The sequence below is a fragment of the Hippocampus guttulatus genome, chromosome 14, assembly GCF_054856545.1.
Source record: "Hippocampus guttulatus isolate MCC_2025c chromosome 14, RoL_Hgut_1.0, whole genome shotgun sequence".
NCBI lineage: Eukaryota > Metazoa > Chordata > Actinopteri > Syngnathiformes > Syngnathidae > Hippocampus > Hippocampus guttulatus.
The window spans coordinates 17,761,474-17,789,309 of NC_141274.1; the positions used below are offsets into that span (position 1 = coordinate 17,761,474).

At 45.4% G+C, this 27,836-nt stretch overlaps 1 protein-coding gene across 1 annotated transcript in view; it reads left to right on the plus strand.

The window, feature by feature from the left end:
* The window catches only part of LOC147195564 (cadherin-12-like), a 94,004-nt gene that overhangs the window by 10,549 nt on the left and 55,619 nt on the right, over window positions 1–27,836 (plus strand). Inside the window, exons 2-6 of the mRNA XM_086129527.1 lie at window positions 2,143–2,267; window positions 5,099–5,268; window positions 5,740–5,859; window positions 25,351–25,518; window positions 27,123–27,310. Of these exons, the coding sequence (XP_085985653.1) occupies window positions 2,143–2,267; window positions 5,099–5,268; window positions 5,740–5,859; window positions 25,351–25,518; window positions 27,123–27,310 (771 nt within the window). The remainder of the gene's footprint in view (window positions 1–2,142; window positions 2,268–5,098; window positions 5,269–5,739; window positions 5,860–25,350; window positions 25,519–27,122; window positions 27,311–27,836) is intronic.

A 27,836-nucleotide genomic window follows, 5' to 3' on the forward strand; every position in this document is an offset into this window, starting at 1 on the left:
TTTTTTAACACCCACAACCTGCACATTGGCCAAGACCACTCTCTTTTTTCATTAGCATTATGGGCCATGGCAAATGTTATTTTTAGTTTATGTCATGGCCGCAAACAAATGGATTGCGGGCCACAAATGGACTGCAGACTACAAATGGACCCCAGATCATAGTTTGGACACCACTGACAGAGACAGTTAGGCTATTATATTATTTCATTGTATATTATTTCATTGTGATATGATTTGTTGTACAGTAATCCCTTGTTTATTGCCGGGGTTACGTTCCAGAAAGAACCCGTGATAAGTGAAATCCTTAAAGTAGTCAATCAATCAACCAAACTTTATTTATATTGGACTTTTGAAACATAAAAGTGCAACTCAAAATGCTGTAGAGTTAAAACATTTCAAACGTACAACTTAAAAAGAGCCCCCCCCCTCCCCTCAACAAACCCAAACACTGTATATATCCCCACATTAAGCCTATTCTCTCTCTCTCTCGCTCTCTCTCTCTCTCTCTCTCTCACACACACACATGCATGCACACACACACACACACACATGCATGCACACACACACACATGCACACACACACAAACACACACACACTCACACACACAAACAAAATTTGCACACATACCCTTTCATAAGGGTATGTGTGCAAATTTTATCATTACAGTATCATTACTGATATTAAAAAGACATGGCAAAGCACAGAGAAACCATCTGAGGAAAAAAAAAAATCAGCATCCAAATAGGGATGATCCACGCTGAGTGACAAGAACCATACCTCCCAGCATGGAGGCCCCCCAAGACGAAACACAGGCTCCTTATAATAACTAACTAAATAAATTAAAAAATACATAAATATAAAAGGCTCACATTAAAATAAGTACCGGTATAAAAATAAGTTAAAAGCTAAAATAAGCTAAATAGATGTTCCTTATGCGTCCTCTTAAAAGTATCAGCAGTCTCTGCAGACCTGATGTTTTCTGGCAGGCTATTCCACAGCTGGGGTTCAAAATGGCTGAATGTGTTTTGGTCCTCACCCTAGGAATAATTAAAAGGCCAGTGCTAGAGGACCACAGTCATGTTTATTTTTTTCAATTATTAAGTGTACAATACAGGACTGTTTTGAATGAAACCAAAGATTGAACCTTTTTTCAGGCCAAAGCATTTTAAAAAATATCCATAATTTTTTTCTTACAAACAACTGACAGTTTTTAGAAATACTGTACAGAATGTTTTGTCGACGTTGTGGGTTTTGTCATGGAGAAAATATGGCAAGCTATACGGCTATGAGGTGCAGAGACTGTTAGCATTAGTCTACAGTCCCTTAGTCAATCAGATACAGAACACAATGCACTGTAAAAAAGACAAAAAGTCAGTGAAACAGCGAAGCCGTGAAAGATCAACCGCGTTGTAATGAGGGATTACTGTATTTGCATTTTTTTTTCATTCATTGGAAGTATGACTTTTTTTTAACAGAACACATGACTTCAGTTCCATTGGTGGGTACATTATAGTTCTAGTTCGAGTGGAGTTTTTTTTTTACATAGTTTGTTTTGTTTCTGTCGAAAAACCATATAATCTGCAAATATCATGTGTGCATAAAAAGAACAACAACAACAAAAAACGAATACATTTCTTGTGCAAGAAGCGTTTTCGACAACCTTGATAATGGTAACAATATTATGGAGCAGTTGAAGAAAAACACTGTGAAAATTACATTGGTTATGACAAATTACACCACAGGAGTCAAACTCAAGGGCCACATCCGGCCCGCCACATTATTTTATCTGGCTCGTGAGAAAAAAATGACCTGTGTCTGCTTGCTAAAACCTGTACCGAAATGTCAAATTGTCACACGTAATAAATACTGTTGCGATTTTGCAATCATTTTGTGACCCCGCTGACAGTCACTTGAACAATAATTGACCAAAACGTCATCGTTGAGAGCGCTGATTTCAAAGCTAGTCAGCCATTAATTTGCTGTGTACAAGTAACAACACGATGAGACGATTAAAATTCTGGTGGTTTCGCTGTCATAACGGCCCTCCAATGGAAGACGTAACTCTCAAGTGCCCCTCAGCCCCACAAACATGAGTTTGACACCCCTGAATTACACCATATCTTTGCATTTTTATTTTTCAGCTCCACACAGATATGGACCAAGGTGACCACAGAGTTAAGTACACTCTTTCAGGAGAAGGAGCTGGGTCCATCTTCACAATTGATGAAATTACAGGAGACATACATGTTCTGATGGCACTAGACAGGTCAGTATTGCTATTTAAGTACTTATTTACATATTACATATACTGTATACATATATAAATATACATATTTTAAATTAGTTTAGTATTCTAAGGTCCAGATTTAGTAAAGGTTTGCACATGCAAAAACAGGCACAAGCTTAATTGATCACGCAAATTAAACTGATCTGGTAACTGGGTGCACTCAAGATTGTAGTTGCTTAACAGGCAAACTTGCAATTTGTGTTTTCTAGGAAAAGAAAATGACAGCAGGTGAATTTAGCATGCACAATGGGATTTATTAAATGTGACAGGAGTTGTGGTGGCTGATGTTGCATCTTTCTTTACAGCATTTGAAAGTCAGATGCACCATTGCGTGAAAATGATTGTGGTTACTGTGGTGAGGAGTAGGCGACTGGGAGAACCGCTCTCCTGCTCATGAAGAGATTTTAGAAATGGCAGAATCAAATGTTTTTGTGAAATGACTGCATTGAAGCCATTTGCCATATTTCTTGTGGCCCAAATATTTAAACTCTGCATTGCTTGCATCTGAGTAATTTCAGTACACAACTGAAAACTATTAATTCTGTGACACCCCACAGCCATGCATATGCCTATTTTCGCAGTATTTATGTTTAAAAAAATCACGGAAGATTCACAAAAAGACAGTGAGTTCCATGCGAGCTACAGTGATTGATGAGCTGCAAGATGGCACCTGAAAAACCATGTAACTGTTTACAGCCAATTAGCGTCCGGAGTGGTGAGAATGTAGCCACAAGGGGGCACAAGCCAGTGTCTTATTGTGCCGGTCCCAAGCCCGGATAAATACAGAGGGTTGTGTCAGGAAGAGCATCCGACGTAAAATTTTGGCCAAAACAAACATGCGAATCAAACCTTCGAATTTGAAACTGGATTGTCCGACAATGACCGTCATCAGCGCTGTTGACCTACAGGGTGCCGGTGGAAAATGGACTACTGTTGGTCAAAGAAGGAGAGGAGGAAGGTGTGTCCGTAGGAAGAAGTGGAACGCCAAGAGTATAGTACTGAGAGTAGGGATTATGAATGTTGGAACTATGACAGGAAAGGATAGAGAGTTGGTTGACATGAGGCAGAGGAGGAAGGTGGACATGCTGTGTGTCCAGGAGACCAGGTGGAACGGTAGCAGGGCTAGAAGCTTAGGATCAGGGTTCAAGCTGTTCTGTCATGGTGTAGATAGGAAAAGAAATGGAGTAGGAGTTATATTGAAGGAGGAGTTTGTTAGGAATGTCATAGTGGTAAAAAGAGTGTTGGATAGAGTGCTGAAAAAAGACTGATGTTCAATGTTCTTGGTGGGGATGCTCCACAGGTAGGATGTGAGTTGGAGGAGGAGAAAATTTGGTTGGACCTTGATGAAGTGATACAGAAACACCCCTCAAAGTGAGAGAGTTGGAAGAGAATTGGTGCAGACTTCAATGGACATGTTGGTGCAGGAAACAGAGAAGATGATGAGGCGATGGGCAGGTTTGACTCCAGACAAGGTGGACTTTGCTGAGAGGATGGAAATGGCTATAGTGAATACTTTCTTCCAGAAGAGGCAGGAACATAGGGTGACCTATAAGAGTGGAGGCAGGAGTACATAGGTAGACTACATTTTGTGTAGACGGTGCAATCTGAAGGAAATCAGTGACTGCAAAGTAGTGGTAGGTGAGAGCGTAGCCAGACAACATAGGATGGTGGTGTGTAGGATGACTCTGGTGGTGAGGAAGACGAAGAGATTATTAACCCTATACGGATTATTAACCATTCAAATTAGATTGAACCAATTCATCGATCCATCCATCCATCATCTGATCCGCTTACCCTCACAAAGGTTGCGGGCATGCTTGAGACTCTGCCAGCTGACTTTGGGCAGCAGGCGGGGGACACCTTGAACCGGATGCCAGCCAATCGCAGGACACACAGAGATGAACATCCATCCGTGCTCACACTCACACCTAGGGACGATTTAGAGCATTTGATCAACCTAACATGCATGTTTTTGGAATGCGGGAGGAAACCCGAGTACTCGGAGAAAAGCCATGTAGGCATGAGGAGAACTCCACACAGGAAGGCTCGAGGTCTGAAATGAACCAGGGATTTCTGCACTTGGACGTGGACGTGCAGACCGCCTCAATTCATCTATTATTTCTCAAATTAAAAACTCAAATTGGACAAATTACTCTGATTCAAAACAGCACAAATAATATACAAAGCATACAGTATTCACCATTCAACATAGGTCTTTAGTCTTTAAATGCTTTTGAATGTTGTATTCTTAACCATGAAAGCACACTGAGTTACCTTGTTTAATAAATGTGCTTTATAAAGCTGCTTAGCCAAATATTGAGGCTCTATAACAATTTAAAAAAAATAACAATTCGATAGCCCAAAATTGGCTGCCATCATGTATATGAAGGTAAATACTAGGTCAAATCAATCCAGCTACATCATGATGAATTTCTTGACCCAAATCGTTTCAGAAACCATGAATTTTGCACATCTGTGGACCAAACTGACAAATATAAATCTTCTGTAAATGCAACAGTGCATGCCACAAATTTACAATGACACCAACCTTATGCGCCACCATTTTTTGCCCATTTGTTACTAACCTTGGTAGAGATCTGTACTCCACTGAGGAGCAATCGACTTCATTCTAGTTCATCAGATCATTATAGAATGGCCAAAATAACATATCTTATGCTGCCAAATACTTTTGCACAACACTGTATATGAAGTAAAATGAGGATGTAGTCATAACTAGCATAGCTTTTTTATTACATATTGTGAGAGTGGTCTTTTGTTCAATAAATAATTCTGTTTCTTATGTGTGGCAGAGAAGAAAAGTCGCACTACAAACTCAAAGCCCAAGCCGTAGATCTCCGAACAGATCTTCCTCTGGAGCCTGAGTCAGAATTAATTATCAAGGTGCAGGACATCAATGACAATGAACCTCGATTTCCAGATGGACCACACATTGCCATTGTCGCTGAGATGTCCCCGACAGGTACTGTTAATATTTTCCATCCAATTCCCAAGCAAAGTCAGTAATAAATTATTCAAGACTTTTTCCATGATCACTTGTAGGACTAAAATCACATTTACACAGACTGTACAAAAACACTTCGATAAAACAAGAATCTGTATCTAAAATTCACTTGAGGTTCAACAGGGATGAAATTGCATTTAACAGAAGCATATGCACACACGCACACACGCAAAGCCTGACTTACTGGTCCATCTGTCTGCCAAATGCTATCTATGAGGTAATTTAACAATTGAAGTCTTGAGGTCTTAAGATGTTAATACCTTTTAGTTGGTTATCAAATTGACTTAGTTGTGTAGTTTTTTGGGATCATTTTCTTATCCTGGGTGCATTCAAGGATGTTTTAAGGGTGGAAGTTAAAGCATAACTGATTTGGAGGTTTCAGGAATGTGAAATTTGCTTCTAAGAAGGGTTGACACATGGTTTGCCCAGGCACATTTGTGAGACAGATCACTGCTACAGATGCGGATGACCCTACATATGGAAACAGTGCAGAGATTGTCTACAGCATTCTTCATGGCCAACCATACTTTTCTGTGGACCCTAAATCAGGTGAGGAACTTTTGCTTTTGCATCATCCTTTATAATAATAATAATAATAATAATAATAATACATTTTATTTGTGGGTGCCTTTCTAGAAACTCAAGGACACCTTACAACAAGCAGTTAAAATCACAAACACAATGTTAAAAACAGCATCAAATAAAATAAGAAAAAATACAACAAAAAATAAATAAATAAAAATAATGGCTTTATGGTCCAAGTGAGTAGGCTTGTCTAAACAGATGTGTTTTGAGGCTGGATTTGAAATGTGTTAATGAGTCCGTATTACGAAGGTCAGCGGGGAGTGTGTTCCAGAGCTGGGGAGCAGAGCGACTGAAGGCTCTGTTTCCCATGGTGACGAGGCGAGCAGGGGGGACAGAGAGGAGGAGAGAGGAGGGAGAACGAAGAGAGCGGACAGGTGTAGGAATATGGATGAGGTCAGATATGGAGGGGCTAGGTTATGGATGGATTTGAATGTGAGGAGCAGGATTTTATATTGAATGCGGTGTAAAATGGGGAGCCAGTGGAGATGTTGGAGGACAGGTGTAATATGGTTTATGTATGGTGTGAGTGTGATAATGCGGGCGGCTGAATTTTGGACCAGCTGAAGCTTATGGAGGGTTTTTTGAGGGAGACCGAGCAGGAGGGAATTACAGTAATCGAGTCGCGAGGTGACGAGGGTATGAACAAGTATAGCAGTGGACTGAGGAGTGAGAGAAGAGCGGAGCCGGTGGATGTTTCTAAGATGATAATATGCAGAACGAGTGATGTAGTTGATATGTGAGGTGAAGGAGAGGGTGCTATCAAGGATGACACCCAGACTCTTGACCTGAGAAGAGGGGGAGATGGAAGAGCTGTCAAAGGGAATGGAGAATTTGTTTATTTTGTTTAGGGTGGATTTGGTGCCAATGAGGAGGAGTTCAGTTTTATTGCTATTCAATTTGAGGAAGTTTGAGGTGAACCAAGATTTTAATTCCTGCAGGCAGTTGGTTAGGGAGGATGGTGGGAGTATGGTATTAGGTTTGGTAGAGATGTAGAGCTGGGTGTCATCCGCGCAGCAGTGAAAGTGAATGTGATGTTTCCTGAAGATATTACCAAGGGGGAGAAGATAGATTAGAAACAGCAAGGGGCCAAGGACAGAACCCTGAGGAACACCTGAAGTGAGGGGAAAGGGGTGAGATCTAAAACATTTGAGCTGGATAAACTGGGTGCGGTCAGAAAGATAGGACCGAAACCAGGAGAGGGGGATTCTGGTGATGCCAATGGAGGAGAGTCTGTCGAGGAGGATGGAGTGAGAGATGGTGTCAAAGGCTGCACTGAGGTCAAGCAGGAGGAGGATGGCGAGTGAACCGTAGTCGACAGAGAGAAGAAGGTCATTGCATATTTTGAGGAGGGCAGTTTCGGTACTATGGAGGGGATGGAAGCCAGATTGAAATCGTTCGTAGAGGTTATTGGAGGAAAGATGGGTGTGAAGTTGAGCAGCTACTGTTTTTTCTAGAAGTTTGGAGATGAACGGGAGGTTTGATATGGAACGAAAGTTATTCAAGTCAGAGGGATCAGAGTCAGGTTTTTTCAGTATGGGAGTGACAGCAGCAGTTTTGAGATGGGAGGGTACAATGCCAGTAGAGAGGGAAGTTTGAATAATGTTAGTGATGAGAGGGGAGAGGGCCGGGATAGAAGCTTTGACTAGAACAGTAGGGAGAGGGTCAAGTTGACAAGTAGAGGATTTGGACTTCTAGATTAAGATGGAGATTTGGTGGACAGATGGGGAGGTGAATGCAGAGAACAGGTGTGTAGGAACCGGGGAGAATGGAGAAGGAGGGTTGGGAGCAGATGAAGGGGTGAGCTGCTGGTGGATAAGTTGGATTTTGGATGTAAAAAATGAGGCCAGAGTATTACAAAAATCAGTGGAATAGAGATGTGAGGGAAAAGTGTCAGCAGGTTTGGTGAGTTTAGAAATGAGTGAAAAGAGTGATCTGGGGTTACCTTCATTGGAACTGATTAAACCAGAGTAGAAGATTGATTTGGCTTTGGATATTGAGTCCTTGGAATGGAGGAAGTGGGTAGTGTACATTTCTTTATGAATAGTGAGACCAGTTTTTCTGTATAATCTTTCAAGTTGACGGCCTTTTGATTTAAGTTGTCTGAGGGTAGGGGTGAACCAGGGTGCTGTTTGGTTGAAGGAGACAGTTCGGGTTTTGAGTGGGGCCAGGGTATTGAGAATGTTATGGAGGTTTGTATTGTAGTGTGTCAAAAACTCATCTGTTGTAGAAAGACAATCAGTACTGGGGAGGTTGTTGATAAGTGATTCTAAATTGTCCGGGTTAATGTCCTTGATTTTACGGAAATGTATAATGCGTTGTGGGTTGGATTTGACAAAGGACAGGTTAACATTGAATGAAAGCAATAGATGATCTGTGTATGGGAGGAGATCGGTTTTACAGTTCGTTGGTGATAATCCTATACAGCAGATCAAGTCCAGAATATGTCCTTTACTGTGTGTGGGAAAGTTGACAAACTGTTGAAAACCAAAACTGTCCAGACAGGAGGTAAGGTCTTTGGTGAGTGAGTTATTGATATTGTCCATGTGTATATTAAAATCTCCTAAGAGAATCACATTTGGTGATAGTGTATACAGATGAGTGAGGAGTGTAGTAATGTCAGTGATAAAATGCTTGTTTGGTTTTGGTGGACGGTAAATAGTGGCAATCAGTGTGGGAGTTGATCCCGAGAACTGTATAACTGTAGCTTCAAAAGATAAAAAAGCAGGCACATTTACGGCTGAAAATTTCCAATCCTCGCGCAGAATCATGAATTTTTTTCATTTTATGTTTGTTTGTTTTTCTACATATTTTTCAACAAGTTTTACCATTAGGTCCAAATCAATACCATAACTGTGACTCTAGTAATTTTTTCCGCTCAAGTCCTTCATTTCCTAAATAAATTCATACCTTAGGGAATTACGTGTAGCCTCTGGGTTGAGAGAGCACTCTCACTCCCAGACCAGAAATTATAATTGTTTGTTATGGACTGAAATAAAAACAGATCTCTAAATTGTGTGCTGTTTCAACTAAAACATGATATGCATATTTACATCAGGAGCTATAACATACGGATTAATATCAATTTAATGTGCCTCATTTGCACATGGAATTTAACAGTGAGGAATACTGACTGGATAGTTTTGAAAGCCAACAAGGAAAATTAATTTGCTAAAATCTGCATCAGAAGGTGGACCCACACAGCATTAATCTGGATTATCAGTGACACTTGTAAATTTAACACTTGTCTCTGAGAAAAGATTAATGGGTCACGAGATGCTAAAGAGGAAGAAAGTTTATAGACTTTACATAGATCAAAGGCCTTCAGCAGGAAATGCCCATGTTGCTGGAAGCCATTAAAGTGGACTATGAAAAAATACATAGCAATTTATTGACCATAACCTGTGTGTGCTGTACATACATTATACATTTTGCATGAACATGGTCCATCTTCCAGACAGTCAAATCAGAATCATGGTTTTTAATTTTATATTTCTATCTATCTATCTATCGATATATATACAGTGTATATATATATATATATATATATATATATATCTGTTCTCGAACAAATCGGTTTTCGACCAAAAATTTAGAGTGTTTTGTCTCGGATTACGACCGAAAATCAATTCTCGACCAAACCCGATTTCCTTACACGAGGAAGTGACGTGTAAGGAAGTCGTCACTTCCTCGTCTTACACGAGGAAGTCACGTAAGACAACTTCCTCGTCTTACTTCCTCATCTTACACGACCTCAGGTAGACGGGGAAGTGACACTTCCTTGTGTAGCATTCCATTGTGAGCATATTCAATAAAGATTTTTTTTTAAAAGAGCAAATCGGTTTTCGAACCGCCTTCTGGAACGGATTATGGTCGAAAACCATGGTATGGCTATATATACTGTAATATATATATATATATATATATGTATATATATATAAATTCCTCGTCTCACCCCCCCCTCGGGTGGTGTCCGTCCCTCATTCAGCTTGGGTCCTCTACCAGAGGCCAGGAAGCTTGAGGGTTCTGCGCAGTATCCTTGCTGTTCCCAGCACTGCACATTTCTGGACTGAAATGTCCGATGTTGTTCCCGGGATCTGTTGCAACCGGGATCTGAGTTTGGGGGTCACTGCCCCGAGTGCTCCGACCACCACAGGCACGACTGTCACCTTTACCTTCCAGGCTCTCTCCAGCTCCTCTCTGAGCCCTTGGTATTTCTCGAGTTTCTCGTGTTCCTTCTTTCTGATGTTTCCATCACTTGGGACCGCTACATCCACTACAACGGCTTTCCTCTGCCCTTTATCTATGATCACGATATCTGGTTGGTTCGCCATTACCATCTTGTCAGTCTGGATCTGGAAGTCCCACAGGATCTTCGCTCTGTAATCCCCACCACCTTCGGAGGTGTTTCCCATTTTGACCTTGGGGTTTCCAGTCCATACTCCGCACAGATGTTTCGGTAGACTATGCCAGCCACCTGGTTATGGCGTTCCATGTAGGCTTTCCCTGCCAGCATCTTACACCCTGCAGTTATGTGTTGGATCGTCTCTTTGCACAACCTACACCTTGGGTCTTGTCTGGTGTGGTATATCTGGGCCTCAATGGCCCTGGTGCTCAGGGCCTGCTCCTGAGAAGCCAGGATGAGTGCCTCTGTGCTGGCCACTGCTACCTGCTGGACCTTCAAAATCCTTGCAGCCAACCCACTTGACAGACTGAACTGACTGATTTGATGATGAAGTGTATCCAATATCATTCACATCCATGCATTCATATTGTATCATTCAATGTGTTTCAATAATGTGAAAATCATGTGAATGAGGATGCTTGTGGGCTTTGTCTTCACAAATTTTTATTCAGAAAAATAAGATGCTCCAGTGTTTTAAATTTCAGTCTGTTGCGTTTCTTGCATGCTATTTCCCCTGCTGTGGAGAACACACACGCAATGGAATAAGACATGTTAAAAATCCGAGAGGCACTTGGTGAGACAAGGAGATTTGAATAAATACCTTATTCTCCAAAAGGTGATCAAAATGGCTCTACACAGCGGACAATTTGCGCTTGTCCGGAAGCTGCTCCATAATATGCACGTACTGTAGCAACGTCACTCAAGTGAAGCGCGAGTGAATCGCGTCTCAGCAGTCGACAGTCCGCTGCTCTCTGCTGTGCGCGCGTGAGCGCGAGCACGTACTCACGCCGCCGACGCAACCCACACCACATATTAAAGCTTTGAACTATGACAACAGCTAAGCTAGCCTAGCCGAATGTAATGATGGTCAGCAGACAAGGTTTACGTTTGATGTGACTTTTAATAACAACGTGGCAGAGTCGTCAAACATACGATGTGCTCACTCGCAGTCACTTCCTGGAACTCCCCTTATAGGCGGGACCTCTCAATCAACTGGAGTATGACCTACAGTACAAACTTTCATAGGGCACTTCTCATATAATCATAGCCTATTATATGACAGCTGACACGACGCTCGAAGTCAGACGGACACGTTTTTCTGATAATCTGTGTGTTTTCCTTTTTGCCCAAATATATATTTTTATTCGAGCGAGGGTGAGGTCGGGCTTGTTTCGGCAGGCGGCATCGTGTCGCCAGACGCACTTCCTTATAAACACTGTGTGGCGGGCTTTTGCTGCGTCGACGCCCATTGGACTTTGTCGACGCCCCCTGGACTGAGTTGACACCGCCTGGACTGTGTCACGCAGCCTGGACTGTGTCGATGCAGTCCAGGCTGCGCTGACGCAGTTCACGTGTTGATCACGTGATCTCATGAAGCAGCACACGCACCGACACGTGGATTGCTCTGTGAGCCCGACGCATGCGTTGACGCATCGGTGTCGCTGGACCCATCACTAATATATATAGATATATATGCAGTAGGGGCGGCCCGGTAGTCCAGTGGTTAGCACGTCGGCTTCACAGTGCAGAGGTACCGGGTTCGATTCCAGCTCCGGCCTCCCTGTGTGGAGTTTGCATGTTCTCCCCGGGCCTGCGTGGGTTTTCTCCGGGTGCTCCGGTTTCCTCCCACATTCCAAAAACATACATGTCAGGCTGATTGGGCGCTCTAAATTGTCCCTAGGTGTGAGTGTGGGCGTGGATGGTTGTTCGTCTCTGTGTGCCCTGCGATTGGCTGGCAACTGATTCAGGGTGTCCCCCGCCTACTGCCCGAAGACGGCTGGGATAGGCTCCAGCACCCCCCGCGACCCTAGTGAGGATCAAGCGGTTCGGAAAATGGATGGATATATATGCAGTATACATATAGATATAGATATATATATATATATACAGTATATATATCTCCTCGTCTCACCCCTCGGGTGGTGTCCGTCCCCCATTCAGCTCGGGTCCTCAACCAGAGGCCAGGAAGCTTGAGGGTTCTTCGCAGTATCCTTGCTGTTCCCAGCACTGCACTTTTCTGGACTGAGATGTCCACTGCTGTCCCGGGTTCCAACCACTCATCTAGTTTGGGGGTCACTGCCCGGAGTGCTCCGATCACCACAGGCACTACTGTCACCTTTACGGTCCAGGCTCTCTCCAGCTCCTCTCTGAGCCCTTGGTATTTCTCTAGTTCCTCATGTTCCTTCTTTCTGATGTTTCCATCACTTGGGACCGCTACATCCACTACAACGGCTTTCCTTTGCCCTTTATCTATGATCACGATATCTGGTTGGTTTGCCATTACCATCTTGTCAGTCTGTATCTGGAAGTCCCACAGGATCTTCGCTCGGTCATTTTCCACCACCTTCGGAGGTGTTTCCCATTTTGACCTTGGTGTATCCAGTCCATACTCCGCACAGATGTTTCGGTAGACTATGCCAGCCACCTGGTTATGGCGTTCCATGTAGGCTTTCCCTGCCAGCATCTTACACCCTGCAGTTATGTGTTGGATCGTCTCAGGTGCCTCGTTGCACAACCTACACCTTGGGTCTTGTCTGGTGTGGTATATCTGGGCCTCAATGGCTCTGGTGCTCAGGGCCTGCTCCTGAGCAGCCAGGATGAGTGCCTCTGTGCTGTCCTTCAGGCCAGCCCTCTCTAGCCACTGATAGGACTTCTTGAGATCGGCCACTTCAGTTATGGTCCGGTGGTACATCCCATGTAGGGGCTTGTCCTCCCATGATGGTCCCTCTTCCAGCGCCTCATCTTCTGTTCCCCATTTTCTGAGACATTCTCTGAGTACGTCATCCGTTGGAGCCTTCTCCTTGATGTATTCATGGAGCTTGGATGTTTCATCCTGGACAGTGGCTCTCACACTCACTAGTCCCCGGCCTCCTTCCTTTCGGCTTGCGTACAGTCTCAGGGTGTTGGATTTGGGATGGAACCCCCCATGCATGGTTAGGAACTTTCGGGTCTTAACGTACGTGGTCTGAATCTCTTCCTTTGGCCACCTTATTATTCCTGCAGGGTATCTGATCACTGGCAGGGAATAGCTGTTTATTGCCCGGGTCTTATTCTTGCCATTGAGCTGGCTTCTTAGAACTTGCCTCACTCGCTGGAGGTATTTGGCTGTAGCCGCTTTCCTTGTTGCCAGTTCGAGGTTGCCATTGGCTTGTGGTATACCGAGGTACTTGTAGCTGTCCTCAATGTCTGCTATTGTTCCTTCAGGGAGTGAGACCCCTTCAGTGCGGACTACCTTTCCTCTCTTAGTCACCATCCGACTACATTTCTCAAGCCCGAATGACATCCCTATGTCGCTGCTGTAGATCCTGGTTGTGTGGATCAGGGAGTCTATGTCCCTTCACTCTTAGCATACAGCTTTATGTCATCCATGTAGAAGAGGTGACTGATCGTAGCTCCATTTCTGAGGCAGTATCCATAGCCTGTCTTGGTGATTACTTGGCTTAGGGGGTTCAGTTCTAAGCAGAACAGCAGCGGGGAGAGTGCATCACCTTGGTAAATGCCACATTTGATGGACACTTGGGTAAGTGGCTTGCCATTGGCTTCAAGTGTGGTTTTCCACATCCTCATCGAGTTCGCAACGAAGGCTCTTAGGGTCCTGTTCACCTTATACAACTCCAAGCATTCAGTGATCCATGTATGTGGCATCGAGTCATAGGCTTTCTTGTAACCAATCCAGGCTGTGCACAGGTTGGTACGTCGGGACCTGCAGTCTTGTGCGACTGTTCTGTCAACTAGGAGCTGATGTTTGGCTCCTCTGGTATCTCTACCAATGCCCTTCTGTGCTTCGCTCATGTATTGATCCATGTGTCCACTTATCTTAGCCGCAATGGTGCCTGACATGAGCTTCCATGTTGTGGAGAGACAGGTTATTGGCCCATAGTTGGATGGGACTGCACCCTTTGAGGGATCCTTCATGATCAGGATCGTTCGCCCTTCGGTTAGCCATCCTGGGTGAGTCCCATCCCTCAGCATATATATATATACATGTATATATATAGCGGCCCGGTAGTCCAGTGGTTAGCACGTCGGCTTCACAGTGCAGAGGTACCGGGTTCGATTCCAGCTCCGGCCTCCCTGTGTGGAGTTTGCATGTTCTCCCCGGGCCTGCGTGGGTTTTCTCCGGGTGCTCCGGTTTCCTCCCACATTCCAAAAACATGCATGGCAGGTTGATTGGACGCTCTAAATTGTCCCTAGGTGTGAGTGTGGGCGTGGATGGTTGTTCGTCTCTGTGTGCCCTGCGATTGGCTGGCAACTGATTCAGGGTGTCCCCCGCCTACTGCCCGAAGACGGCTGGGATAGGCTCCAGCACCCCCCGCGACCCTAGTGAGGATCAAGCGGTTCGGAAAATGGATGGATGGATGTATATATATATATTTTTTCTTTTTCAGATGTTTCCATCACTTGAGATCGCTACATCCTATACCTATACCTTGGGTCTTGTCTGCTGTGATATATGTGGGCCTCTATGGCTCAGGTGCTCAGGGCCTGCTCCTGAGCAGCCAGGATGAGTGCCTCTGTGCTGTCCCTCAGGCCAGTCCTCTCTAGCCACTGATTTCTGACTTGTTGAGATCAGCCACTTCAATTATAGTCTGGTGTAGGGGCTTGTCCTCCCATGATATTCCCTCTACCAGCACCTCACCCTCTGTTCCTCATTGTCTGAGACAGTCTCTGAGTCCACTTATCTTAGCCGCAATAATGCCTGACATGAGCTTCCATGTTGTGGAGAGACGCGTTCTTGGCCGATAGTTGGATGGGACTGCACCCTTTGAGGGATCCTTCATGATCAGGATTGTTCGCCCTTCGGTTAGACATCCAGGGTGAGTCCCATCCCTCAGCAACTGGTTTATCTACACTGCTAGGCTTTCATGGAGTGCTGTGAGTTTGTTTAGCCAGTCGGTGTGGACCATGTCCGGGCCTGGTGCTGTCCAGTTTTTCATCTCTGAGACTCTTTCCTGTATGTCTGCCACTGTTATGGTAACTGGGTTCTGTTCAGGGAGGTTGCTGTGCTCCTCCCTCAGAGTTACCAGCCAATTTGCACTGCTGTAATGTGCGACCTCCTTCTCCCATATGCCTTTCAGTTTCCAGTCTTGGTGGGTCTGCTCTGTTGTTAGAACCCTGCCACTGAGCGTACACTTTCGCAGTTTGTGTTGCGAACAGCCTGTCTTTCGTGTACCTCTTTTGGCGACTGGACAAGGCTTGGAGCCTTTGTTTGGCAGTTTCGAGTACTTCAGGTATGGTTATCTAGATGTACCTCTCTGGTATCGGCCTTTTCATCACACCTCTCTGGGCCACCGTCAATTGACTCACTTCTTTCCAAGCTGATTTGATCTTCGCCTCCAATCGTCTTTTCCATGGTGGGTCACATATATATAGCTCCCATGGTTGCTCTCATAGCCAAGCATCTCTAGGTGATGCTGAAGCATATATCAGCTCATTGGTTTCGCATAGGGATTGCCCTCAGTGCTGCATTCACACTTTTCATGAGACTTTTTCCAAGATGGCGCCCGGATAGGCGGCCATCGGCAAGTGCTCTTCAAGAGCCTTGCATTTTTAATAATAATAATAATACATTACATTTGCAAGCGCCTTTCATAACCCTCAAGGACACTGTACAACCAAGAGCAATAATAAAACACAGATAAAATAATAAACAAAGAAAGAAAGATTTAAGGTGGATAGGCAAGTCTGAATAGGTGGGTTTTGAGCTGGGTTTTGAATATGGAAAGAGAGTCAATATTACGAATGTTGGGAGGAAGTGAGTTCCAGAGTTTGGGGGCAGAGCGACTGAAGGCTCTGCACCCCATTGTACTGAGACGGGCAGAGGGTAGAAAAAGGTGGAGGAAGGATGAGGACCTGAGTGAGCAAGAGGGAATGGAGATTTGAAGAAGATCTGACAGATAGGGGGGTGCAAGGTTATGGATGGCTTTGAATGTATAGAGAAGTAATTTGAAGTTGAGTCTAAATTTGACAGGAAGCCAGTAGAGCTGTCGGAGGATGGGGGTGATATGATGGAAGGAGGGGGTTCTCGTGATGATCCGGGCTGCTAAATTCTGAACAAGTTGAAGTTTATGGAGGAATTTTTGATGGACACCGAAGAGAAGTGAGTTACAGTAGTCGATACGGGAAGTGACGAGACTGTGAACAAGGATAGCAGTGGTGTGAGGAGTGAGTGAGGGACAGAGGCGGTTTATATTGCGAAGGTGGAAATGAGCGGACCGGGTAATGTTATTGATGTGGGAGTGAAAGGATAGTGAACTGTCAAGGATGACACCCAGACTCTTCACCTGGGGGGAAGGAGATATAGTGGCATTATCAATTATGAGGGAGAAACTGTCGGCTTTGTTTAGAGTAGATTTGGTACAGACGAGTAGGAGTTCTGTTTTATTGCTGTTTAGCTTGAGGAAATTATGGGTGAACCAAGATTTGATTTCTGAGAGACAGTGAGAGAGGGATGAGGGTGGGAGAGAAGCGTCGGGTTTGCTGGAGAGGTAGAGCTGGGTGTTATCCGCAAAGCAGTGAAAGTGTAAGCCAAATTTGCGGAAAATGTTTCCGAGCGGAAGGAGGTAGACAATGAAAAGGAGCGGACCTAGGACAGAACCCTAGGGAACACCAGAAGAGACGGGGAGGAATTGTGAAATAAAAGAATTAACTTGAATGAACTGAGAGCGGCCAGTGAGATATGAGTGGAACCAACGTAGAGGGGTGTTGGTGATGCCTATGGTAGAAAGTCTGTTGAGGAGGATGGGGTGAGAGATTGTGTCGAAGGCTGCACTCAGGTCAAGGAGGATGAGGATGGAGATTAGGCCAGAGTCTGCTGCCATGAGAAGATCATTTGTGATTTTTATGAGGGCTGTTTCAGTACTGTGACGGGGACGGAAGCCGGACTGGAATTGTTCATAAAGACTATTGTCGGTGAGGTGGGAGTGGAGCTGAGAGGCGACAGTTTTCTCAAGGATTTTAGAAATGAAGGGAAGATGGGAAATGGGGCGTAGGTTATTGAAGTCATTGGGATCTGAACCGGGTTTTTTCAGGATTGGGGTGACAGCTGCAGTTTTGAAGAGCATAGGAACAATTCCAGTCGACAGAGAGGAATGGATAATGGCTGAGATGAAGGGAAGCAGAGAGGGTAGGCAGGATTTGACCAGAACTGTGGGGAGGGGATCGAGCTGACAGGACGAAGTCTTGGATTTAATGATGAGGTCTGAAATTAATGAGAGATGGGGGAGTTCAAAAGAAGAGAACAGTTTGCAAGGGGTGAGAAGGTCAGAGGAAGGAAAAGGTACAGAGGAGCCCAGATGCTGGTGGATTCTGTTGATTTTTTCCTTGAAAAAGAGGAGAAGTGCGTTGCAGGTGTCACGAGAATAAAAGTGAGGTGGTAGGAAGTCAGGGGGTTGAGTGATTCTGTTCCAAAGGGAAAAGAGAGTCTTTGTATTTCCAGCATTGGAGCAGATGAGTCCAGAGTAGTAATGTGATTTTGCTTGAGAGATGGAATCCTTGGAGAGGGATAGTTGAGCTGCATAGATGTCCTTGTGAGCAGTGAGACCGGTTTTCCTAGAAAGTCTCTCAAGCTGCCGGGTTTGGGATTTCAAGGAACGGAGATGAGGGGTGAACCAAGGGGCAGACCGAGTAAAAAGGACAGAGCGGGACTTGACAGGGGCGAGCGTATTGAGGATGCTGATGAGACCAGAGTTATATCGGAAAACCAAATCATCAGGAGTGGAATCACTTTAATATTACGGTAAACGATGGTCCGGGGTGATTTGGAAATTGAGAGCTGGAGCGTAATGTTGAATGAGATAAGGAAGTGGTCCGTTATTGGAAGTTCGTCAGCAGTACAGTTGGAGGGGGAAATTCCAGAGCAGCAGATCAGATCCAAGGTGTGACCTTTGATGTGTGTGGGAAAATCTACAAATTGATCAAAACCAAAACTGTTAAGTGAAGAAGTGAAGTCAATGGTGAGAGGAAGAGCAGTGTTGTCCATATTATATATTAAAATCTCCCAGGATTATTATATTTGGTGACAGGGAGGAGAGATGGGTGAGGACAGCAGACAGTTCATTTAAGAAGTCACGGTGCGGTTTGGGGGAGCGGTACACTGTGGCAATAATCGTGGGAATGGATCCGGATATTTGACAGGCAAGGCATTCAAAGGAGGAAAGTGGAGGGAGAGAAACCGGAAGTACTTTCCACGTCTCGCGGTATAGTATCGCGAGACCTCCTCCGCGACCAGAATCGCGGGGCTTGGAAATGTAAACAAATCCCGGGGGAGTGGAATCGTTCAGCTGTGAGAAGTTTCCGGGAGTTTGCCAGGTTTCATTTAAGCAGAGAATGTCAAGCTTACGGTCCGTGAGGATATCTTGAATGAGATTACCCTTCCCAGTAAGCGAACGGATGTTAAGAAGCCCGAAGTTGACGGCGGCAGTCTCGCTGCTGCGGGGACCGTTAGCCGACCTAGCCAAGCCGGCTAACGCACGATGGTCGATGGATCGGCCGGCGTTTCTGGATGGCCGACGGGAGGAAGACCAGAAGGAGGTGGTGCTGTTGGATCGGTTGAGGCAGAAGCCCCGACGAGACCCACGGTGAATGTATTTCCGGGAAGGAAAGCGAACGATGTCCGGGAGCAGGTGTAGAGCAGGAGGAGGACCCAGCCATTGGAAGCGGAGCCTAAGGAGCTCAGCCACCGAGTACTGGAGCAGACCCTCGACAGGTCGATGGAGGAGCGACAGGTTGATCCACAACAGTAGAACCCAGACACAGGCCCTGCCGACCCCCATCACGGGGCACAACAGAGCAGAGATGGCACGGGGCCTGGTCCGAGAGCCGAGCCGGTAGGACGCTGAGACGCCGGGACGAAGACAGTCGAAGATGGTTGAGAGTGCGAAGCAGGCGTGGATGGGGGCTGGAGTGGAATGACTGTGAGATGATGATAGTGATTCCGTGCGAAACAGTAAAACAATCGAGCATAAAAACACCGTAAAACACATAAGTTTGTGGGAGAGCAGCGGCAGCCAAAACACGCCAGCGTTCACTCAACCCGGAAGTTGCACGAAGGAAGACGGTGACCTTTTTGTTGTTTTTGTCTTGTTTTGTCACATGGTGTTGTTACGTCGTGTGGACCTGATGTGGACTGTTTTCAGCATTTTTGGCCATGGCATTCGTCAAAGAAGAAGAATCTGTGCTTGGTTGGTTGCGCCTTCTCGGCAGCACACGCGTACCAGCACTGATTTCTTGATTGGGAGGAATGTCGGCGCCATTTGACTGTCGTTGCTGGGCATCCTTGGTGCTTGTGTCTTGCGCTTGAAGCAGGCAGCATTTTCACAGCCCCGCTTTGTTCAGCGAAAAGGTCGGTGCTGATGGACAGTCTGCGGCTGGATGGATGCATGGATTGAGGAGCCGACGATGAGAAGAAAAGAGCGTCAGCGCAGAGCGCCGATGCGTATGTGGAACTGGGAGTCGCGGCTTGAAATTGAAGCGGATTTACATGGGACAGGAGAAAAGAGACAATCTCTCTTTTTCGTTAATGGATACTACAGCTTCTTGTTGCTTTCAAGCTTAGCTTGTAGCAGACGTGTGCACATTGCAGCATGACGTCTTTGATCCACTGGTGAAAAGGACACTTTGATTCGCTCCTCTTTCATCTGTAACTGCTTCAGACAACAAAGTGTATGCAGGAAAGTGGTTAAGAGTGCACGATTGTCTGTGTCTCACGTGTTGTCTTGTATTATTTTGTCTATTTTTTTGGTTAACTTTTCTTTTGATAGCGGCGCGGACACCCGCAGCGGCTCCTGTTTTATGTTGAGAGGGAAGAAATTTCATCTGTGCTGTATGTTACACGTACAGTACATTTGACAATAAAGCTTATCCAATCCAATCCAATTCAGGTGGTACTTCACATAGCCGTTGTAATCGGTTTCTAGGTTGCCCAGCTTTCATTCTCGTCATGATCTTAGCTTTCAGGTCAGTTGCTGCCTCACTCAGCATTTCATTCATTGAGGCTGGCCTCCCAATCTCATCATCTGCATTCATTGGGGCCTGTCTCCCAATCTCTGGTATAACCTCCTCCTCTGATCTGGCAGCCAGGGGCCCTTCACCGTGGAATCTGTGTTGCACCTCATCAATCTCAAGTTGTGATTGCAATTGCCGTTTGTAGATGTTGGAACACTGAGCTACTCGTTGTTTCATGGTCAACCGTGACTGTGGGTTTCGAAGTATTCTCTGCATGTAACCCCTCTGACTCGGGTTGCTTGAGTAGTAGCATTCCAACAGAGCCGTGTTTATCGCATCTCGCCCATTTCCGCCTCGTTCCAGTAGCCCATTTTTCATCAAGGTGCTCTGGTTCCCCAGCACCTGACGCAGACCTTGTTTGGCCAGGCGACGTTGTTTTGTCTCTCATCATGGTATGAGTTAGGCATTAGAGTGAAGGGTCTTGCCCAAGGACCCACACAGGATGATGTGCTCATATTGCCCCATATATATCCAACTGGATAGCTCAGTTGGATATATATAGCGGCTGGATAGCTCAGTTGGTAAGGCATCGGTTTGGAATACGGGAGACGGTGGTTCGAATCCCGCTTGGGGCAAAAAATGAGCACATAACACCATCCAGTGTGGGTCCTTGGGCAAGATCCTTCACGCTAATGCCTACCTCATACAATGATGAGAGACAGTAAAATGAATGACATGCCGGCTCAGACGTCGCCCGGCCAAACAAGGTCTGCGTCAGGTGCTGGGGAACCAGAGCACCTTGATGAAAAATGGGCTACTGGAACAAAGCGGAGATGGGCGAGATGCAATAACATGGCTCTGTTGGAATGCTACTACTCAAGCAACCCTAGTCAGAGGGGTTACATGCAGAGAATGTGGGCTAAATGGTTGCTTCGAAACCCACAGTCACAGTTGACCACGAAACAACTAGTAGCTCAGTGTTCCAACATCCACAAACGGCAACTGGCCAAGTAATCACCAAGACAGGCTATGGATACCGCCTCAGAAATGGAGCTACGATCAGTCACCTCTTCTACATGGATGACATAAAGCTGTATGCTAAGAGTGAAAGGGACTGATCCACACAACCAGGATCTACAGCAGCAACATAGGGATGTCATTCGGGCTTGAGAAATGTAGTCGGATGGTGACTAAGAGAGGAAAGGGGGTCTCACTCCCTGAAGGAACAATAGCAGACATTGAGGACAGCTACAAGTACCTCGGTATACCACAAGCCAATGGCAACCTCGAACTGGCAACAAGGAAAGCGGCTACAGCCAAATACCTCCAGCGAGTGAGGCAAGTCCTAAGAAGTCAGCTCAATGGCAAGAATAAGACCCGGGCAATAAACAGCTATGCCCTGCTGTTCAGATACCCTGCAGGAATAATAAGGTGGCCAAAGGAAGAGATTCAGACCACGTACGTTAAGACCCGAAAGCTCCTAACCATGCATGGGGGGTTCCATCCCAAATCCAACACCCTGAGACTGTACGCAAGCCGAAAGGAAGGAGGCCGGGGACTAGTGAGTGTGAGAGCCACTGTCCAGGATGAAACATCCAAGCTCCATGAATACATCAAGGAGAAGGCTCCAACGGATGACGTACTCAGAGAATGTCTCAGAAAATGGGGAACAGAAGATGAGGCGCTGGAAGAGGGACCATCATGGGAGGACAAGCCCCTACATGGGATGTACCACCGGACCATAACTGAAGTGGCCGATCTCAAGAAGTCCTATCAGTGGCTAGAGAGGGCTGGCCTGAAGGACAGCACAGAGGCACTCATCCTGGCTGCTCAGGAGCAGGCCCTGAGCACCAGAGCCATTGAGGCCCAGATATACCACACCAGACAAGACCCAAGGTGTAGGTTGTGCAACGAGGCACCTGAGACGATCCGACACATAACTGCAGGGTGTAAGATGCTGGCAGGGAAAGCCTACATGGAACGCCATAACCAGGTGGCTGGCATAGTCTACCGAAACATCTGTGCGGAGTATGGACTGGATACACCAAGGTCAAAATGGGAAACACCTCCGAAGGTGGTGGAAAATGACCGAGCGAAGATCCTGTGGGACTTCCAGATACAGACTGACAAGATGGTAATGGCAAACCAACCAGATATCGTGATCATAGATAAAGGGCAAAGGAAAGCCGTTGTAGTGGATGTAGCGGTCCCAAGTGATGGAAACATCAGAAAGAAGGAACATGAGGAACTAGAGAAATACCAAGGGCTCAGAGAGGAGCTGGAGAGAGCCTGGACCGTAAAGGTGACAGTAGTGCCTGTGGTGATCGGAGCACTCCGGGCAGTGACCCCCAAACTAGATGAGTGGTTGGAACCCGGGACATCTCAGTCCAGAAAAGTGCAGTGCTGGGAACAGCAAGGATACTGCGAAGAACCCTCAAGCTTCCTGGCCTCTGGTTGAGGACCCGAGCTGAATGGGGGACGGACACCACCCGAGGGGTGAGACGAGGAGATATATATACTGTATATATATCTATATCTATATCTATATATATACTGCATATATATCTATATATATTAGTGATGGGTCCAGCGACACCGATGCGTCAACGCATGCGTCGGGCTCACAGAGCAATCCACGTGTCGGTGCGTGTGCTGCTTCATGAGATCACGTGATCAACACGTGAACTGCGTCAGCGCAGCCTGGACTGCATCGACACAGTCCAGGCTGCGTGACACAGTCCAGGCGGTGTCAACTCAGTCCAGGGGGCGTCGACAAAGTCCAATGGGCGTCGACGCAGCAAAAGCCCGCCACACAGTGTTTATAAGGAAGTGCGTCTGGCGACACGATGCCGCCTGCCGAAACAAGCCCGACCTCACCCTCGCTCGAATAAAAATATATATTTGGGCAAAAAGGAAAACACACAGATTATCAGAAAAACGTGTCCGTCTGACTTCGAGCGTCGTGTCAGCTGTCATATAATAGGCTATGATTATATGAGAAGTGCCCTATGAAAGTTTGTACTGTAGGTCATACTCCAGTTGATTGAGAGGTCCCGCCTATAAGGGGAGTTCCAGGAAGTGACTGCGAGTGAGCACATCGTATGTTTGACGACTCTGCCACGTTGTTATTAAAAGTCACATCAAACGTAAACCTTGTCTGCTGACCATCATTACATTCGGCTAGGCTAGCTTAGCTGTTGTCATAGTTCAAAGCTTTAATATGTGGTGTGGGTTGCGTCGGCGGCGTGAGTACGTGCTCGCGCTCACGCGCGCACAGCAGAGAGCAGCGGACTGTCGACTGCTGAGACGCGATTCACTCGCGCTTCACTTGAGTGACGTTGCTACAGTACGTGCATATTATGGAGCAGCTTCCGGACAAGCGCAAATTGTCCGCTGTGTAGAGCCATTTTGATCACCTTTTGGAGAATAAGGTATTTATTCAAATCTCCTTGTCTCACCAAGTGCCTCTCGGATTTTTAACATGTCTTATTCCATTGCGTGTGTGTTCTCCACAGCAGGGGAAATAGCATGCAAGAAACGCAACAGACTGAAATTTAAAACACTGGAGCATCTTATTTTTCTGAATAAAAATTTGTGAAGACAAAGCCCACAAGCATCCTCATTCACATGATTTTCACATTATTGAAACACATTGAATGATACAATATGAATGCATGGATGTGAATGATATTGGATACACTTCATCATCAAATCAGTCAGTTCAGTCTGTCAAGTGGGTTGGCTGCAAGGATTTTGAAGGTCCAGCAGGTAGCAGTGGCCAGCGACACAGTATCAGCACAGTATCAACACAGTGTGTCAGTGTGTCGACAAGAGATATAAATCAGGACTGGAGGAAGGCCTTGACTGAGACCAAGAGTTTTATGTCATGTATTTGGAAAGAAATCAAACTCTTGACTCAACCATGTAAACCAGATTTTTTTGATTCTAGCATTACTGAAGTGCATTTAAACGCATCACTGAAACATTCTTGTGGTCATCTAAACATGGCTGTACCAAAATAAACAAAAATTGTTCTATAAAACATTGTCTTAAGCGCAAGTGACGTGCGAGCATCATCTCGCTGTGTTTTTCTTTTCCTCTTTTGCACCTCCAACATGTCCAGATATCCAAAAATAAACTTCTGCCAAATTTGCGATTGGAGCATCATGGAACAAACTACTCTATAAGAGAGGGAAGGTGGTGGGGCACCAAAAGTAGACAGATGAGAGATCCGCACAGTTATTTTTGTAATACATACTGTATATTTATAAACATACTTTACAAACCTGTATTATAAGTATTATATATTGTTATTATTATAATTCCTATTATTATGACTTAATTTTTTTTTTTTTTAAACGAGCTCGATTGTTTTGGTGCCCCCCAGGCTGTTGATGATCAGTGTATGATGTGCACCGTGCCTGGTTGCATGTGTCAATGTACTGTATGTGCAAATGTGCATGTGCGCGTGCACGTGAGTGCACACGTGCATGCATGTTTTCCCCCTCCACCCTGCACAGTTTTTGGGTGTGGTACAAAACGGGGCAGTTGCCCTGATACAAGGACACACAATATGTCTTAAACTACATTCTGTCAAAACCCAAAAAATAAAAATGAGTTTTCAAATGAGTTTTAAAAAATGGACAACGAGGGAGCTTGCCTAACGTTTAGCAGGAGGTCATGCCAAACAGAGGGACCAGCAATGGAAAAGGCTCGATCCCCTCTGAGCCTTCACTTAGTCCGATGTATCTCGAATCGTGTCTCATCCACAGACCTGAGGCACCAGGCAGGTGCGTATGGGTGGAGGAGCTCAGAGAGGTAAAATGGGTCAAGACCTTGAAGACAAATACTGTCATAGAATCCTAAAAAGAACTCTAAAATGTGCAGGGAGCCCATGAAGGGATGTCATAGCAGGAGTAATATGCTCCCTCTCGTGAGTACCAGTCACCTCACATTTTCTCATTTCTCATTGAACATAATCATACTATATTTTGTAAGTGGTAATCATCATTCATGGTGTCATTGTCAATTGATATTGTAGTTTTAAATACACAAATGTTTATCCATCATGTCTGTGATGAAATCTTAAATGGATTTTTTCCCTCCAGGAGTGATCAGGACAGCTGTAGCCAACATGGATCGCGAAGAGAAGGACGAGTATCAGGTTACAATCCAAGCCAAGGATATGGGTGGTCAACGTGGGGGACTGACCGCTACCATTACAATCAACATCACGTTGGGCGACGTCAATGACAACCCACCATGTTTTTCCAAGAGTGAGTGAAACCTTTGAATGAATTAATCCTGTTTTGATGGATTCAGTGTCCGAATCTTCACCTTTTTAACGGGGCCTTGTCATGCATGCTATTTTAATATTTCCACAGATAAATATACCGTATTTTCACGACTATAAGGCGCCATTAAAAGTCTTAAATTTTCTCCAAAATGGACAGGACGCCTTATAATGCGGAGCGTCTAGTGTATGCGCAGAGTTCCAAAGACTGACTGAGAGCACCTCTGTCTGACACGCTGTTTATATAGAGAAAAGGCGGAGTGAGTGACGACAGGCATGCGGAAGTCCGCCAATGAGTGAAGGGTGGGCGTGTAAGAGGACGCTAAAGGCACGTCCCTAGCAGGTACCAGTCGCCAATGAGTGGGGTAGTCGTGTAAGAGGACGCTAAAGGCACGCCCCTCGCAGGTAACTGTCGCCGACGAGTGAAGGGTGGGCGTGTAAGAGGACGCTAAAGGCACCCCCCTAGCAGGTACCAGTCGCGTGAGTACATTGTAAAATGGCAAAATAAAGTACAACCAAACTCAGTTTTGCTTCCGTTGCCTTTTTAAAAATGTGTTTTTAGCGTGCGTGCATGCATGCCGTATGTTTAAGCTGGCGTATATTTTACCATGCCTGGCTGCACCCAATAATACAGTGCGTTTTGTGTCTGTGTCAAATACAGAAATAGCACCCCTTACTGAGACTGCGCCCAACAATACGGTGCGCCGAATGGTCATGAAAATACTGTATATAAATCTTACCTTTGGCCTATTTTTCCATCCATCGATTTTCTGATTCACTTAATACTCACAAGGGTCACGGAGGGTGTTGAAACCTATCCCACCTGTCTTCGGGCAGTAGGCAGGGGACACATAGACAACAACCATTCACGCTCACACTTACACCTAGGGACAATTTAGAGTGTTCCAATAACCTGCATATTTTTGGAATGTGGGAGGAAAGCAGACTGCTCGGAGAAAACCCACGCAGGCACAGGGAGAACATGCAAAGTCCACACAGGGAGGCCGGAGCCGGAATCGAACCCAGCACCTCTGCATTGTGTGAGGGGATTGGCGCGCTAACCACTCGACCACCGGGCTTATTTTATTTTATTTTTTCTGAAATATGAGTTATTTTGGTGGCTATTTTTCTCATCCGGAAGGCACCTGGCTCACGAAAACCCTGCCTGTTCTTATGTGGAACCCCTTTTATGAGATTGTCATAAAAGCTTGCTGCTGCGCACACCAACCATGAAACCGTAATAATCACTAGGGAGACGAGCCCAAGGCCACCCATTACTTAGCTCGGCCTGGGACTGCACTGCCAGTGTCGCTTTTACAACAGGCAAGTGGCGGGATGGGGGCGCCACTTGTGGTATGGCAGTACTTATCCATTTCTTATGTTAAGGTATTGAGGGACAAGTCATTTTCTTGAATTGGGCAGAGCTGTTGCTTACAGAGGTGGAATGAGCAAGAATTGGGGAACGCAGCACTTTGAGGGTGTTTTTGGAGAGGAATGATAATTTCAACATGGTGAAAAGCTCAAAAAAGTTGAATTTGCATGATAAGGTCTTTCTAAATAATCTAATTGTCTGTCTATGATCCACAGGTATTTTTCATCTTGTGGTTCCTGAAACAGCTTTACCGGGTTCGGTTGTGGGCCAGATTCTGGCCGATGATATTGACCTCGACAGAAATGCAAAGGTGGACTATTCCATTGTACCAGGGGATGAGGGCACCATGTTTCACTTAATCTCAAATGGTGAAAGTCAAGAGGGAATTGTTGTCTTAAAAAAGGTACCTTTATTCAGTACTATTTAATTTACTGTCTTCATTTTTAGCTTCTGTCATTTGTTATCATTTTTTTCAAAAGCTCATATGTAATTTGCTTAAATATTTGAATTTGATTCTGTTCTTCTATGATGAATCAAAAACTTTTAAATGTGACCACACTAATATTTAAGGAATGATCATGATCATGTGCATCGTACATACAGAATATTTTTTCAGTTGATGCCATTATCTTTTATGCAGGAATGTGAATTGTAGTGGAGGGGATCTGTCCATTTCCTTATAGCCCTCCTTGGACACAAGTTCTTTTATTTCTCTGTAAGGTGGAAGAAAAACTCGGTAGAAAGCACCTAACAGCAAAACCAAGAACAAATCTGAGTCATGCTGAGTCAAATGCCAAAAGTGAGTTTTGAGGCGGGTTTTAAAGATGCGCAGCGAGGAGGCTTGCCAAATGTTCAGTGGGAGCTCATTCTAGAGAGAGGAACCAGCAACAGAAAAGGCTTGATCCCGTCTGAGCCTCTGTTTAGTTCTT